Genomic DNA, 16,437 nt, shown 5'->3' on the forward strand with positions numbered 1-16,437 from the left:
AGTAACAAAAGATAGGATTATAATCTTTCAAATCAGATATAGATTCTAATCCCAATGTTTAAAATGGTTGGACGGCAGATGAACAAGCCGCTCGGGAAGATAAAAATGAGCTTCATCCCAGTTAATAGGCATGTATCAGAGTTCATCATAGTATAAATGCTAGAATGCCAAACAATACAGGACATGAAAAGTAAAGGATCCTTTCTCCATATGCGATTCTAATTGTATTGGATCTCATTAGTGCTTGCATTTTCAGGGTCGGATGTTGAATGTTTATGGAATGTAAGAAATAGCATTCATAATTTTTCTTCTTTCACAAATACTACTATTTTTGGCGTTTTAACGACTCGTTCCAAAACAAAAATTTAGTTTCTTTAAATGCCAAACCATTTTTTTTTTTTTTTTTTGATTTCTCAATAGATTCTAGAAATGTCCATAACACAGGGCAAGCTTCCGTGTCCCCACCTCCTTTTTTAATCTCTATCCCCATGAAATTTATTGGAATAATCTGATCCCCATAGAAAATTCACAGGAATCAGGTTCTCGGAGGAAAATTACTTGTTAGTTCTTTTTATTAATTTATCTACTATTTATCAAATTTTAAAATTTATTTTCAACTATATAAATGATTTAAAAATTTGTTTATTAAACAGGTCATTTCTATTACATTTTTATTCAAACAAAACACTATAAGTTTTTCTTATAAAAACAATAATATTTAACGTGTAAAATATATAATTTAAATATTTTATTTTTTAAAGTTAAAATTTAAATATTACAACATAGTCGTCTAGTCTTCAAAGTTTTAATATCTTTATCTTAGATATACATTAAAGTATGAACAAATTATGATGAGAATTAGGAGAAAATTAATTGGTAAAAACAAACTATAATTTTTAAAGTGTGTGTGTATAATATATGGCAGGTTGGGACGGGGATGAGGAATGTATTTCCTATTTAGCCAATGAGGAGAAAATTCACTCTCTCCCTCCACCATTCCTCATCTAATGAGGAATTTTCCATCTCGTGTAGGGTGGGTCCTCATGAGATAAATGGACTTCTCTAATGGAATCCTAGCTTAAGAAGAAAACCACGACTTACTATTATTATGTACATCTTCCTCAAAACTTGTGTAATTTTTCCCAAATATTATATATGTACTCTTTTCAATTTTCCTATTCATCAATATCCTCAAATGTATCCGATTCCACCAAGAAAGTCCAACAAAATTGGTGGTTTGGACGTGATATTTATAGAAACTAAATTTTTGTTTTGATTTCCATATCGATCCTCGTCAAGATGCACTGGAATGAGCCATCAAAATAATTAGCAAAAAGAATGCTATTTGTGACTGGTGGAAACTTTGAGTACTATTTCTAATCATTTTCTCAAAGCTAGTTTCTCCATCAAGTTTGTGTCTGCAAAACATACACAAGTTCTATATGTTTTTATTCTGATTGATGGTTTTAATTACAGAGCAATCACAGCCTTTTCAGTCTTAATATGACATTGTCTTGACCCTCTTGACCAATTGATCACCTCATTCATGACCTTGCTGCTGGTAGCTGTATCAAAGCATATTGGTACCTTTTGCACTACTCAAAGCTGCTCGTAGTCCGTTAACTGGATCTTCGAGCTACAATTTTCAGATTTAGTACATTTGAGGCTTATAAATCCAGTAAATATAAGAATTCCTGCTAGTATCCAACTGAATTGCAGGTTGGCAAGTGCTCGTGCCCTCATATCAGCTTCCTTGGAGGCACAAATGACTGCTCCGAGCATTTCGTCTTTGCCGTTCTCGATGATCCTCATGCTGCAACCCTTAGGAACTAGGTTTGGAACCCATAGCATGAACCCCATGTTCATAAACCAACACCCTTGCAGAACAACCAATAATGAAAGAACAAGAGCTGCAGGGAAGTTGGTAGGATAACAAGCAGCTACGAGTACCGACACGAGAGATGCGAACACTATGATCTGCAAGAGCCAATGGTAATGACCTTCGATGCCATTATGGTCAGCCGAGTGGAAATGGAGCAAGAACAGTTCTTGACTGAAAACGCAGGCTGCAAAGACGCCTTCAACACCGGATAATACGCTCGATGAACGATTCAGCTCGTTATAGAAAATAAAACCTGAAAATATAGCAAGGTGTAGGAACATGGTTGCATGCTCCAAGTTGATGATTTGGAAAGACAAGTGAACAAAAGGGTAGTCCCAAAATTGTCTGAAAATTGCAACGATCGAAAAAGAGAACACGAAAATGAGCTCCAAGTACTTGAGTATGGAAAGCGGGTGATTGAGAGGGTACCAAAATCTTACTTTGAAATTTGAAGAGCCTCTGAGATTGTAGGTTTTGATTGTATTCACAGTATGCCAAAGGCCAAGAAGAGTGAATACAAAACCAGATGCTACATGAGGTACAAATTGCCCCATTGAAACCTCTATTTTCAAACTCTAGCTTACCAAGTTCAACCATAAGCCAATGCAATTTTATATCATCTCTTTTGGTTTGTAGATACAACCTAAAAATGCATATGGTTGTCTAGTCAAATATTTTGGTGCATAATGTATGTGTTTCCACTAGGAAAGTTATTGTCAAAAGTTGATAAAGGAGCTTTAAAAATTGGATTCTGATGGGTCAGTTCAATACCTAGATGCTCAATGTAGAAAATTAACTAAAACAAAAGATTTTGAAATTGTTGACCTTAACTTGGGTTAAAATCTCTGATGATTCCCATGTAGTATGAATAAAATTAATAATAAGGTGGAGAGCAAAACTATCATGAGTTAGCCTAGCGGTCAAGAAAGACCAGATAGAGTTGATATGAACTTATACTAATATCCTCGAGGTCTAAAGTTCAATTTTTCCACTTTACATTGTCAAAAAAAAAAAAAAAAAAAAAAGAAAGAAAGAAAAGAAAAACAAACCAGGTAAATAATAACAAACTTATAGAGACTAGGTTCAAGCCATGGTCATGACCACCTACTTATATTTATATTCTAAAATTAATTCAAACAGTTGTTCTGTGAGATTAGTCGAAGTATGCTTGAGCTGTTAGTATATTCACAAATATCCAAAAACAACAACGATAACAATAATAGTAAGGTGAAGAATAAGAAACACAATCAGTCTATTAGTATGAGATGAGCCTATGTTCAGTTTGACATATAAGTTATGAGTCCAAAATTGTATTTGGAGTGTCATAAGTTTTTGTTATCTTCTTTAAAAATGTAGACATATGTGGACAGTTTGTAATGCACCAAGTGTGGAGTGTATGTGGTGAAAAACTATTAAAAGAATATTGAGTGAATTTGGTGGTAAAGATTAAAATGTTATGATATTCTCTATTGGGAGTTAGCTTCAAGTAATCAACAATGAGTATAATGTTAGTAAAGCTCCATTAGAGATACCATACAAATGCCTCAAAATCAATAGTTTTTATTTTATTTATTGTTATTATTGTAACCAAGATCATGTAGGGATTTAAAAGTAATTAAAAAAAAGACAATCACATATGGTGAAGTATCTCAATTAAAACCATCACATGTTGCTCATTTAAACTCATAAAGAAGGTGAATTTATGATGGATTTGAGAAAAATCCTTCTAATAAAATGTAAATATTGCACAATAACGAGCCCAGACTTGAAAAAAATGCTTTTCAAAAAATCCAAATTTTTATTTAAATAATTTGATAAAAACCGGTTAAAATACACTTGAAAAACTATTTTGAATAGTTGTCAAACACTCTAATTTTTTCCAAAATAACTTATTTTTCAAATTAAACATTTGAAAATGTAATCAAAACACACCCTCAATAAAAAAAAAAGAGAAAAAAATGACAATCGGAACAAAAAAACAATAATCTTTTTCATCCTTGGTGCAGTAGAAGCATTAATTAGTGACATCGAAAGTAGATCCAAATTAAAATTTTGACAATTATTTGATCAAAATCTAGCTAGTATTTTAATTTTAAAATGTCCCTAAAATGGAACCGGTGAATTATAGTATTTATAAGCTTAATTTTTAAAAATCAAATCATCATCAAATCAAACCAACTCATGTATTTTAAAATTAAACTACAACTCCAAAAAAAACATCTTAAAGAGAAAAAAAAAGATTAAATTTAGTGAGAAACCAAACCATGGAAAGCACCGATTAGTCCACGTCCAAAGAAAGCTCACAAATCTACTTATAAATGATATTAAAAAGAAAGTTATATAGTTTGATTTGTATTAATATGTGGCTCATACTTTTAAGTATTAGAAGATAGTAGCATTGCAAGGAATTTAGTGCAGTCAAACCAATGGAAATAGTGATAGTGAAAGCTAGCAATAAATGAAGCATATTGTGTTCTATACCTACAAAAGCAAAGATTTAATGCTTGCCTTCCTAGATGCTCATTGGCTTTATCCTCTAAGTGCACTATAAAAAGAAAGTAAAGATCAAAAGCAAATGCTAAGTGGAGGGTAACTTTTGTTTCAGATTAACAGAAAAAACTGTGAAAGAATCACCTACAATAAAGCTTTTGGACTTTCCTTGACCCACTTTTGAATATCCATTTCAATCTGTAATAAAGTCGTCCATAATCTTATCTCTTGTGCTCTCCTTTATTGTTTTGATTTGGTCGATGATATAGGAAAAGATGAAGACGAACGACGAAACGTCTTGCGAGCATGAATTGTACTGGTCCATGATCTGTAACTTCGCCAACCAAAGGGAAAGAAAGTTGAATGGTCTCATCTTTGAATTACAGCAGAGATAGCACCATTGATGAGAAAGAGATTAGGTTGAGAATTTCCTTTGGATTCTATTCAAGGGAACAACTGATTCTGCTTCAAATCGAAACTTATCATTTTAGCGTTTGAACATCGTATTTTATAGCGATTCAGAATCCGTAAAAGGCTCGAGAAATTTATCCTTGTTCACAACTTGATGGGACAATGGTATGTGAAACATATTGGAATTTCCTCTTGTTAAAGAGGCAGGAGCAGAAACTTCAGTACATGAGGGCGACTCTTTCTCCTGAAGGCGCTCTACGGAAACTTCTACCAAAATAGATACTCTTTTATGTGTTCTCATTTTCAACTGGATTGTTAACTTTTGTAATACCTTCAATCAATGAGAAATAAGTGCCATCATCAGGTGTAATTCCTTTACTGACCATTTCTTTAAGAAGCTCTTCAGCATGATCAGCTTCTTGGTTTTTGCATAACCCTTGTATAAGGGCATTATATGTTAGAAGAGTCGGATTGAATCCTGTATTGAGCATCTCATCCCGTACTCTGAAAGCATCCTTTATGTCACCTTGTCTACTATAACCACTTATTAATGTATTGAAACTAACATGGTCGGGCTTGATCCCTCTTCTCTTCATCTCATCAAAAAGTTTGCGAGCTTCTTCAACTTTTCCTTCCCTGCAACGCCCTTGCATTATGGTATTGAAAGTCACTTCATCAGGTGGAACCTTCATCCTATCCATATCTTTCAGAAGCTCTAATGCACGCTCGACATTACTGTTAGAGCAATGACCATCAATCAAAGCATTAAACATAATGACATCTGGCAACACACCTTTACTTGTGATCTTCTTAAACAAATCATTTGCCTCCTTCATTCTGTTCTTTTTGCTCAAAACATGAATAAGTGATGTGTATGTCACTTTTGTCGGCCGAATACCGCTCGTCAACATTTGATCACGTAGACTAAATGCTTTCTTTGCATTTCCACATCTACAATACCCATTTATCAAGATATTATATGTAATAGCATCAGGAGACATTCCTTTCTCCTGAATTTCTTTGATCATACCTTCAGCTTCATCTATTCTTTGCTCCATAAACAATGCATGAATCAACAAGTTATAAGTTGACACAGTTGGCATTATGCCCTTCTTCAACATCTCATCTTTATAAGAAAAGGCAATATCCAAATTACCCTTATTGCAAAATCCATCAATCAAAGTATTATAAGTTACAGCACTAGGAAGCAACCCATTTTGTACCATTTCTTCAAAAATCTTTGATGCTTCTTCAAGTTTTCCTAGCTTGCACATCCCATTGATAAGAGAGCCATATGTGTAAGAATCAGGTTGGATCTTTTTTCTTTTCATAGTATCCAAAATAGCATCAGCCTCTTCAACTCTCCCTCTTGAACAATATCCATGAACAATCGTATTATACGTAACGACATTCGGTTTAACCCCTAAACTTTCCATATGCCCAATAAAATCCTTGGCCTTCTTCAACTTCCCCTCCTTGCATAGAACATTAATCATAATGTTAAATGTACAAACACTAGATTTAATCCTCAATCTAAACATCTCAGCATAAAAAACCCAAGCTGCCTCAATTCTATTCAACTTCAAACACAAACTCAGCAAATCATTGCAGGTCTCAATCTTAGGTAAAATACCCTTTTCCTTCATCATGTAAAAACACTCAAAAGCCTCATCTACCCTATTCATTTCACAACAAGATTTAATCAAGTAATCGAAAACAATACTACTTTTAAAACCCAAACGATCACGAGAAGCAGCTAAACATTCAAAAATCTCCCTGATTGAATTAGTAGTGCCACACCCAACAGCCTGTTTGAGAAGCTGTAAAGTGGGTTTGGGAGATGGAAGACAAGCAACAATGACAATGGCAAGGCAAAGAGTTTCGGCATCAAGTAATTGAGGCTGCAAGTGGTTTAACAATTCGAGAACAATCTGTGGAGATTCGTGGAGATTTTGAAGGGTTTCAGAGATAAGCGACGGAGTCAGAGTGGATTCTACTTGTTTGATGAAATGCCACTGAGAGGACCGGGCAGATTGTTCGAGAGAATTCTGGGTTTGAGGCGAAGTGGTGTCTGTGCTTGAATTTGTGGATGGAAATGGAGATTCCAGTGGAGTTTCTTGGAGAGAAATCGAAGAGAAGGGTGCGAAGGATTGGGAATTAGTGGTTAGTTTGAACTTCAGAGAAGAAAGCTTCAGAATTTTGAAACGATTCATGTTTAGGGTTTAGGAGAGACAAGAAGGAGAGAGATTTACCTGACACAGAGAGGGAAGGAGGAGGCTTTCCTGCTTGTTTTTGTGGGTGAAGGCTACGGCTGTTGAAGCTTCAAGCATTATTTTCCTAGGTTTAAATCTCTCTCTTGACATTCACAATTTTGTTCAATTTTCGAAGTTTACCTATTTCTTTATTTGGTGTTTAAACTTTCATAAGTATCTAATTGTATATACCTATACACTTTATTTTTTGAAAAAGAACTGATTAAAATAAGTTACAACAAGTAACTACAATTAAGGTCCTCATTAAATACATGAAACATCCAATTAAGATAATTAAACTCTCAACAAGTAATACGACCTTCCTCTTTAAAGGAAGTAGCTTGGAGATTTACAAAATTAATAACAAGCACATGCTAGAGAGTGAGCAACAAAATTACAAGAATGCTTATATAAAACTAAAGAGAACACACCAATGTATTGTGCAAGCCCAATAACAACGTCCCCCAAATTCTTAGTTTCCAACAAATCAGTCAAAGGCTCATTAAGGGCACTAATGATATCTTACGAGTCATACTCCATGATTAGAGGTTAACACAACTCCCTTCTCAGATGGATGTGAGAAGCCAAACCAACTCGACCCGAATTGCATCCCCTTCTAGCGCATTTATAGGCTATCTTTGGTCAAAGTTATTGAGACGAACGTAGATAGAAGAGTCTTGAGAGTCATGAACCATCCACCCTAAACTGCCCAACTTATTTTCATTGCACCAGGAGGCATTAACATTGAGCTTCCAATGAGGGGACCACCTCTTCCGACTCACACAACTCTCGAACCTTATTGGGGAAGTGCGACCATTGACTTCAACGAGATTGGCCTAACAAAACTTATCAATTAGATTGAACACTCGAATATTGATCCTCTCACCACTATCCGCCGAGGACGACAAATGATTTTTTGAAATTCCAAAGGTTTCATAAAATTGTGATCGCCTTCGATAGATTTTTAAATCTTACCTTGTTCCAGTCCACCTCCAGAGATCTATATATACTCACACATTAAGCAATTAGAAAGTCAAATGCATAAAAACCAAAAACTTTCACAATATTCATTGTGATCCAACTTTCAAGTCTGTTGTACTTTAGCATTTGAACTTCCAAAATATCTTCTAAAAATCCTTTTAGAAAACAAATGTTTTGATCCTTGGTATGTTACTTTCTTATCTTATATTCATGTTCTTCACTGTTTGTTGAAGCTTAGCTTATACTAATATTTAAAATAAAAGTTATGATCAAAGTAATAATTATTTTTTGTTAAAGTGAGCTTAGCTTAACGGTAATTGGTATGATCTTCCTTTCTAGAGATCGAAGGTTCGTTCTCCCATATTTTGTTATACTAAAAGAAAATTCAATGATTAAATAAATTTTCTAAAAGTTAAGACACCAAAATATAATTTATATTATATTAAAAGGGACTAACTCAATTTTTTTAACTTCTCTCTTTGCCCTTAAACTTTTTTAATAATGACTATTTTGTCTCCACACTCATGCACTCTTAAAGCCTATCTCGTTGATAGAATTTTGGTATATTTACAAATCTTTAAAAATGTTACTTTTAATTATTAACCCTAAAAGTGTTTAATTATTAACCCTAAAAGTGTTGTTATTTAAAAATTACAACATTTTTGTGAAAGAAAACTCATAGGATATTAAATCTTAGATAGATGACTCCCATATATTGAACTTATGACCTCTTTTGTCCTTTTATCAAAGTCATGCCCTCTATTTTTCATTTTCATTTTTATTTTTTACAATATGTGGGATGGAAAATTGAACCTCTACAAATATTATATCAGTTGAGTTATACTCATTTTAACAATCATACCCCCTATTAACCACTAGGCCAATCTATAATGATTATGGCACATATTTTTATTAATCAATTTTATTAAGTAGATCACTACAATTTTTTAGCTACAATTTAAAAAATAAAGACTTCAATAAAAAAAATAAGAAAAAGAAAATTGTATTCCATGCTTTCAGTCCTTTTTGAAAACTCATAAACGATGCTCTTATTTTTCATCTTTCTAGTTATAATTCAAATACAACTAAAAGGTTAAACAAAATTTCAAATATGACCAAAGTATTGTTCTAAAAAAAAAAAAAAAACTCCCCAAACATACTAAGTTCATTGAACATATTTATTATTCTATTTGCCATTCATGTTGTTCTTCAGTTTTCAGGAAGAAAAAATAATTCTAAATAGGAAGGTATAAATACACCTTGAAAACATTTCAGCATCTAATTTAACCTAACTTCCAAGAAACCTAGCTAATATGCATTTGCATAAAGGGGTTTCACCATTTTCCCCTTTAATAGCCTAAAAGTTTTAGATGAGTTCACCTCAATCAATCCATCATACAATCAATCTATCTAATATGCAAAAACGGTCAATTACAAGTCATTATCATGAAATTTCCATACCCTAACCAAAAGAGCTACAAATCAAGAACCGATTAAGAGCATGTTTGGATTGCTTTATAGATATTTGTTTCTAAGTACATAAAAGAAAAAAAAAATTTAAGCCCTCAGAAAGTCAATCCAAACTAATCTAAACAAACCTTGAGTAGATTATTAGAGATTTTCATCCATTTTGTGTATAGTTCTATCGATTAACAGAACAGGAAGATAAGTTCAACCAAAGAAATCACCATTCACTACATTAAATTGTGAAAAGATCAAGAATGTATAAATTACTTTATAAAGAACAAAAAAAGTACTTCAATACCATTTTTCCAGATACAACTCTATCTTCCTCAATTTCCTAGATCAATTCCGAAAACAGAAATAAAAAGAGAAGGAAGAAACTTTAATGCCAACTAACATCTCAGAATTGACAATGGCTGACAAAATTTCGTCTGCAATAGGTGCAGCTGCCGTGGTGACACCATGATTTGTATTCGAAGGTTCTGCAAAAAGGAACATCTATATAAAGTTAACTAACAGATTTTTTTTTTTTTTCCTGAAGAAGTTAAAGTTATTAGAAGACAATTCCAACTATGTATTGGTAGATTTTAGAGCATCTCTGTGCCACATAACACTTCTGCTACTTAATTAACAGAAACTTGTACTGATGACATATTTCACAAACTAAACCACCAAAAACTCAGAGGATTAGATACATTCTTGTGTGTGGTCTAGATTCAAACAGAGCTACTTCCTCCATTTTTCTATCTCAAAGTCGGAGAAGTTCACTTGATTGAAAAAAAAACAAACCTCTGGTTAGAAAAAAAAGCATATAAATACAGTAAATAGATGGTAAACCCCTAAACAAACAAGAACAAACTCAACTGTGTATTACTCTCAGAAAAAATCATCTCTGAGCATTTGATTTATGCATTTTCATAATTTCACTATTTGGTAAATAAAAAGAAGGGTTAAGCAAAACAACCCAGAAAACAGAGGTAAATTCAAATTACCAAAAGAAAAAATGTTTAAAGAACTGCCGGAGCTTCCCTATACCTATCCTATTTTCTTTTTTTGAGATTGGGCAGTCTGTACAAAGGAGAGGGACGTAGTCACAGGGCCCTTTCCATATATAATCGTAACTTCAGAAAATTGATACGGCAGACAACATAACATAGAACATAGTTGCAGATTAAGCACTTCAGCACAAGCATTCTCTAGCAATTCTAGAACAGGGATAATAAAGAGTCTCGCACTGAAGCTAGGGTCTCCCCGGAGTAATGATCTGGTAGTGTATATGATATAAGTAACCAATTGAAACCATCCTCCTCAGGGGTGTGGTAAAGCAACATATTCCCTTTGCTTTGATCCCAAAATCACCTAAATCCGTTCACAATTGGTCAGAAACTAAACACCAGAGCTTCTGGGGTAAGATATATTATTGGGTGAAGTTTAGATTTGATCAGGCTATTTACTCCAAGTTTCTACCTTGTAGTCAGAGAAGTTTACTCGAAAGAAAAAGATAAAGCCTTTAAATATGGTGTATCAACAATGACCAAAAAGATGTGTATACAAGGTATATCTTTAAGACTTGATGACCATAAACAAACACAATAGCTTAATGCTTTCAGAACAGTTTCACAAACTTATCTGTAAACAATTTATCACAGGGAAGAGGAGACAAACCAATTGGGTATTTTATCACGCCAAAGCAAGGCCTACCCTGGGTTCTAAACTGATAACGTATATGAAACTAAGCTATAAAACTAACCAAATGAAACCATCCTCCTGAGGGATGGAAGGGAAGCAACATATTCCAAAATTCAAATAAATTCCAAATTGAGAATCAACTGTCCTTCCATCCTCATAGCGATTAGAAAATACGGAAGTAGGAACAAGGTAGCCTAAAAGGAACCACCGAAAGCATGTATAAAAAGGGAAAAAAATGATTGCAACGAACATTCCGGCGATAATAAACAAATTCGAAGTTTCGATCGGTTAATAACCTGAATTGTTAAGCGACGACAATAGGCTGTTGTTTAGAGGGCTCAAGTCCTTTGTTATTCTTCTGATTAGAGTCTCCGAGAAAATCTTCCATGTTGTAGATGACTGTGATGTAAAGAGAGCAGCTAGGGCACCGAGCAATCTCTTCGCCGAGCTTAAGATCCTCCTTAGTGATCTGGAACAAGTCGCCGCAGGGGCATGGGTACGTGAAGGCCTGCAGTTCCTCGTTCCACTCCATGTCTTCAATCTCCACGTCGTCGTACGACATCGTTTCTCCGGTGGATTCGGCCGATTCTGCGGCGACGGCGAGTCTGCAACCGCCGAGTTCGGAGGTAACGAAGAAGATTGAGGAAGGACGAGGGCTTTGGGTTTCTTTGGAGGACTCCGAATTCCTAAAAACCGCGTCCAATTTACGCTTTATTTATTTATTTAGTTATTTCCGTTTTGACTTAATTCCACCGCTCCCCCAAATATTATGGTAAAAATAATGCGATTTCACCGACTTTCTGAGCTATGGTGTGATTTAGAATTCGACAAATAATTTTGAATTCTTTCTTTCATTTAGAATGAGAAAAATTTGAATAACTCACTTCTAAATCATATGAAATCGAGTGAAAATTTGACCATTTTGTTTAAAAGAGGATTTGCAACCATTTTATTGCTTTAACAAACACATTTGAAATTCTATATGATTTAAAATTTCTCAAAATCTTTATTTTTAAACTTCTAATTTTATTATTTCACTTTAAATAAATATTAAATTAGTGTTTATTTCTTGTTATTTTTTCCAAAAACTTTTTGATATCTTATTAGCATTTTTACTATTAATTCTGAAAAGATATTCATATATGCTATTTTGAAAATTATTATTATTATTTAGTCAATTTAGATAAAAATTAATTTTGGCAGACTAAGTATAAGTTTTATTGAAAATATAGAGACTTACTGAACATATCTTAAAGTACAGGGACCAAATGATATTGTAATCTAACTTTTAGTTAACCATAGCCTGTGTTAATAAATATTTTATTTTTGGGAAAAATACCTTTATGGTCCCTAGGTTTTGGATCTATTGTCTATTTAGTTCATAGGTTTCAAAATATTATACATTTAGTTCTTAAGTTTTGAGTTTGATTTTAATTTAGTCTCCAGGTTTCAAAATGCTACAATTTTACCCTTACATTTGAATTTTGTTTCAATTTGGTCTCTATGTCTTGAAGTTTACACTTTTAACCTCAAATTTTCACTAAACACTCACTTTTCGTCTTTTAAAGTTAATTTATATTAATAAATTAAAATTGTTAAACGAATTAAAATTAATTAAGTTTTACTATTTTTATCACTTTTAAAATTAAATTTAAAATTTCACTTCTAATTATTTTTTAATTAATTAGAAATTGACGTCAATAATTGAAAGTAAATATTTAATGAACAATTGAGGTTAAAAATGTAAAATCTTGAAATCCGTGGACCAAATTGAAACAAAATTCAAAACTCAAGGGTAAATTGTAACATTTTGAAACTTAGGAACTAAATTGAAACAAAACTCAAAACTTTAGGACTAAATGTATAATATTTCAAAATCACTACAAGAAATATGACCTTTTGCAACTAAAAAATTCGTCGCTAAAAATAATATTTTGTTGCAAAAACTATTTAGCGACTAATTTATATCGTCGCAAGCTTTTGCCGCTAAAGCCCAGTCGGTGAATTTTTTTTGCGACTGTTTGAAAGAAAACATTGCATTATGCAACGATACGAGCGAAAGGTCGCATTATGCGACGTTTACTACAACATTCAATGTTTACTAAAAGTCGTAATATGCAACGTTTTCTAAACATGTTTATAAAGTTTCTATGTTCGTTGCATTGCTCGCTGTTGTATGTTCTCGATGTAATAATCTTGCGACGTTTTAGTTACGTCGCAAATCTTAATAATATTTAAAAATAATATTACAGTGCAACTTAATTGTACTATATATTAAAATATGTTTATAAAATCCACCATATCCACTACAAAAAAAAAAAAAAAAAAATCCACAATTAGTGATCTTAAAAAAAGAAAGTCTTGCATATACAATTAATCATCACCTAATTAGTGATCTTAAAGAAAAAAAATAAAGTCCAAAATGTAGTCATCACCAACAAGGTCCAATTTAGTCATGCACGCATAGATACATATCAAATTATTTTAAAACACAATTCACATATTCTCAACAATATCAAAATTAAACAAATTCACCGTTTAAGTAAAATGATTAATCCATTTTATGTTATGAATCGTAAGTGGTCTAAAACATAATCATCACAGACCTAATTCACATAATTTCAAGCATAATTATCACAAAAAAATTATCATGTCACAACAAACATAAATTCTCAAACACTCACCCCTTCTCCCAACCACCTTTTCCAAAACAACGACAAATATAAAATATCATTAGCTAAATCACATAATAACAAACATAAACATCTTCTACAAGTAAAAAATCACAAAATATTTTGTCATTCTTTTTCTCTTCTCCCCTACCTCCTCCTCCCACCCACATTCACAACAACAAATACAAACATTAATTCTTTCTTCCCTCCCCCAACCACTTTTTACAACCAGAAAAAAAAAATGAAATACTCGATCAATAATTATCACATAATAACAATTATAAATATATTTTGCAATTATTCTTCTCTTCTTCCTCCCATCACAAGAAAAAAAAAAACAAAACATAAATACTCATATTCCCCCCTTCCCTCATCTCCATGACAAAAATTATGAAATATTCAGAATTACATCACTAATCATAATCAATTGATGAAATCACTGTGCACAAGTTAAAGCTAATTTGACTAATATGAACATCAGTTGAACTAATGTAATTACTTACTAAGAGAAGCACTTCCTCTAGTGAATCTTTCTAGAAATTCATTCATTTGACTGAATTTTCTTTCATACTCTTGACGTTGATTTTGTAATGCTTCTTCCATAGCAATTCTATTTTTTTCATTCTCTCGATGTTCACTCTCCATAAGTTCTTCTGTCTTTGCAAGACGTGCCTCTAATGATTAGACATAATCTTGTGAATACGTTTCTTTTTTACTTCGAGGTGGTTTTAGTCCATATCCCATCCCTTTAACATATGTATTTTTTCCTCTAAAATGATTGCCATAATTTCTTCATCACTCATTACCGTATTGAGGTTTCTTGCTCTAGTTTTAAAGCAATCATTTTCCCTATATGGTTCAAAACAAACAAATAAATGCATAAACTTCAAAATATTTGAAATTAATATTATTTGTTAAAACATTTTAAATAATACATACATATGCTTCACATGTTGAATCGTCAATCCAACCTTTTGCAACAGATCAATGAGTTTGGTGGAAGATGTCGATGAGACTTAAATAAGTGTCATCATCCCTTATCTTAAAAAATAATATTCAATATTTGTAAGCAATATAATATAGGTAACCATGGATGATATAATTCTTCATTGCTTAACGGCTACGTCGATTGGTGTTAATCGTCACATTTTTACGACTTTTTTTTTCTTCCATTTTGTCGCATAGTTAGAGATGAAAATTATATTTCGTCATTGTAACGCAACGATTGTGAAATAGTCGCTAGTAATTTTTCGCTAAAGGTCCGATTTCTTGTACTGAACCTAAGGACTAAATAGAAACTAGAGCCAAAACCTAGAGACCAAGAAGATATTATTCCTTTTATTTTTCCTATTTTCTTTTTCTCATTCTCACTGCCTCTAGCCCTGTCCCCACCCCCTATTCCATTCTTCGTCCTGTGAATTTTCTTGCGGGGAACAAGATGGGGATTCCCCATGGGGATTTTGCAGGGAAAATTTCTCCACAATCATTTTTGTCTAATAATTTCTTTTTATTTCTGTTAAATATATATATTTAAAAATTCCTTAAACATATTCAATATAACTTTTATTTACATAAAATATTATCAATTTTGATAATAAAAACAATGATACACAAAAAGATATAATTAAAATGCTAAATTCTCATAATTTTTATAAATTAAAATTCAACAATTAGAACATCATATCTTAAATATTACAATATCTAAGGAATTAAAGTAATAAAGTCTTAAACTTAAATAATTAAAACCTCCATAATTATCCCAACAAAGTCTACAATATTAATATTAATATATATATATATATATATTATAATTTATAATTTATATACAAAATGTTGGGATTGATGCCCTAAATCTTGTAGGGTCCTATAGTTTGTAAACACTTGTATGAACAAACACTTTGTGATTTATGATATATGATATTTTATTCACTTCCGTCTATGAAATATTTGATATTTTAGTTGCATTAACCACAAACCAATAAACTAGAATCCATGGTTATCTTTGTAACTTAAACATGTATGTGGAGACATACAAGTGGATCGTATTTTAAGTGATAACCTAAATGGTCTGTAGTATATGGATAAGGAGAGATACCTTATCCTGATGACACTATGAGTATGACCCATTTTGTAGGTATTACAAATGTTGTAAAATGCTACAAATGATCTGATCCTGATCATTCATGTATTAGATGCGAGCGGGGACATTCTATACAAAGGAGTTTGTATAAGACTAGACCACAAAATGTTTAATCTCGTTATATAACGTCGTTCATAATTGAGACTTTCATTTCACTAGGATGACCATATGTAACATGACCTTAATCCTGAGTGAGTTGTGAACTCCTGCACCTATGAAAGCGATCCTTTGATTTGCATGGGTGAGAGTAGCCAGATCCCCGACTCAACAAGCCTACCATTTTGGGGATTCGTTTGATTGGAGAGATGGGAACTCAGCTACACAAAATGGAATTCTCTCATTCCCTGAAGCAGGGGTAAGTAGATAAACTACTCCCTTAAGGGTTGATTCCAGGGCTTGAACAATGTCGCGCCATGATAGGCGTCTTACTCAAAGAAGGAGGAGTAAAAGGTTGGA

At 32.6% G+C, this 16,437-nt stretch overlaps 3 protein-coding genes across 4 annotated transcripts; all 3 read right to left on the reverse strand.

Moving 5' to 3' along the window:
* Window positions 1-1,352: 1,352 nt before the first annotated feature.
* On the reverse strand, window positions 1,353-2,598 carry LOC120077618 (transmembrane epididymal protein (DUF716)). Its single transcript, XM_039031558.2, has one exon. It carries the CDS (start codon window positions 2,434-2,436, stop codon window positions 1,600-1,602), a length of 837 nt encoding a protein of 278 aa, XP_038887486.1. The 5' UTR covers window positions 2,437-2,598; the 3' UTR covers window positions 1,353-1,599.
* Window positions 1,353-7,192, reverse strand: LOC120077617 (Pentatricopeptide repeat (PPR) superfamily protein). The gene has a single exon (XM_039031557.2). It carries the CDS (start codon window positions 6,994-6,996, stop codon window positions 5,071-5,073), a length of 1,926 nt encoding a protein of 641 aa, XP_038887485.1. The 5' UTR covers window positions 6,997-7,192; the 3' UTR covers window positions 1,353-5,070.
* Window positions 7,193-9,783: 2,591 nt separating this feature from the next.
* Window positions 9,784-11,878, reverse strand: LOC120077496 (diphthamide biosynthesis protein 3-like). 2 transcript variants are annotated; one of them, XM_039031402.2, is made up of 2 exons: window positions 11,466-11,867; window positions 9,784-9,962 (listed from the first exon to the last, which is right to left on the reverse strand). In XM_039031402.2, the coding sequence occupies exon 1, from the start codon at window positions 11,729-11,731 to the stop codon at window positions 11,474-11,476; it is 258 nt and encodes an 85-aa protein (XP_038887330.1). In that variant the 5' UTR covers window positions 11,732-11,867; the 3' UTR covers window positions 9,784-9,962; window positions 11,466-11,473. The 2 variants fall into 2 exon arrangements, with proteins under 2 accessions (XP_038887330.1, XP_038887331.1); XM_039031403.2 differs by having other exon boundaries at window positions 9,906-10,839; window positions 11,466-11,878.
* Between the last annotated feature and the right edge of the window lie 4,559 nt (window positions 11,879-16,437).

The sequence above is a fragment of the Benincasa hispida genome, chromosome 5 (assembly GCF_027475165.1).
Source record: "Benincasa hispida cultivar pf3 chromosome 5, pf3_genome.v1.1, whole genome shotgun sequence".
NCBI lineage: Eukaryota > Viridiplantae > Streptophyta > Magnoliopsida > Cucurbitales > Cucurbitaceae > Benincasa > Benincasa hispida.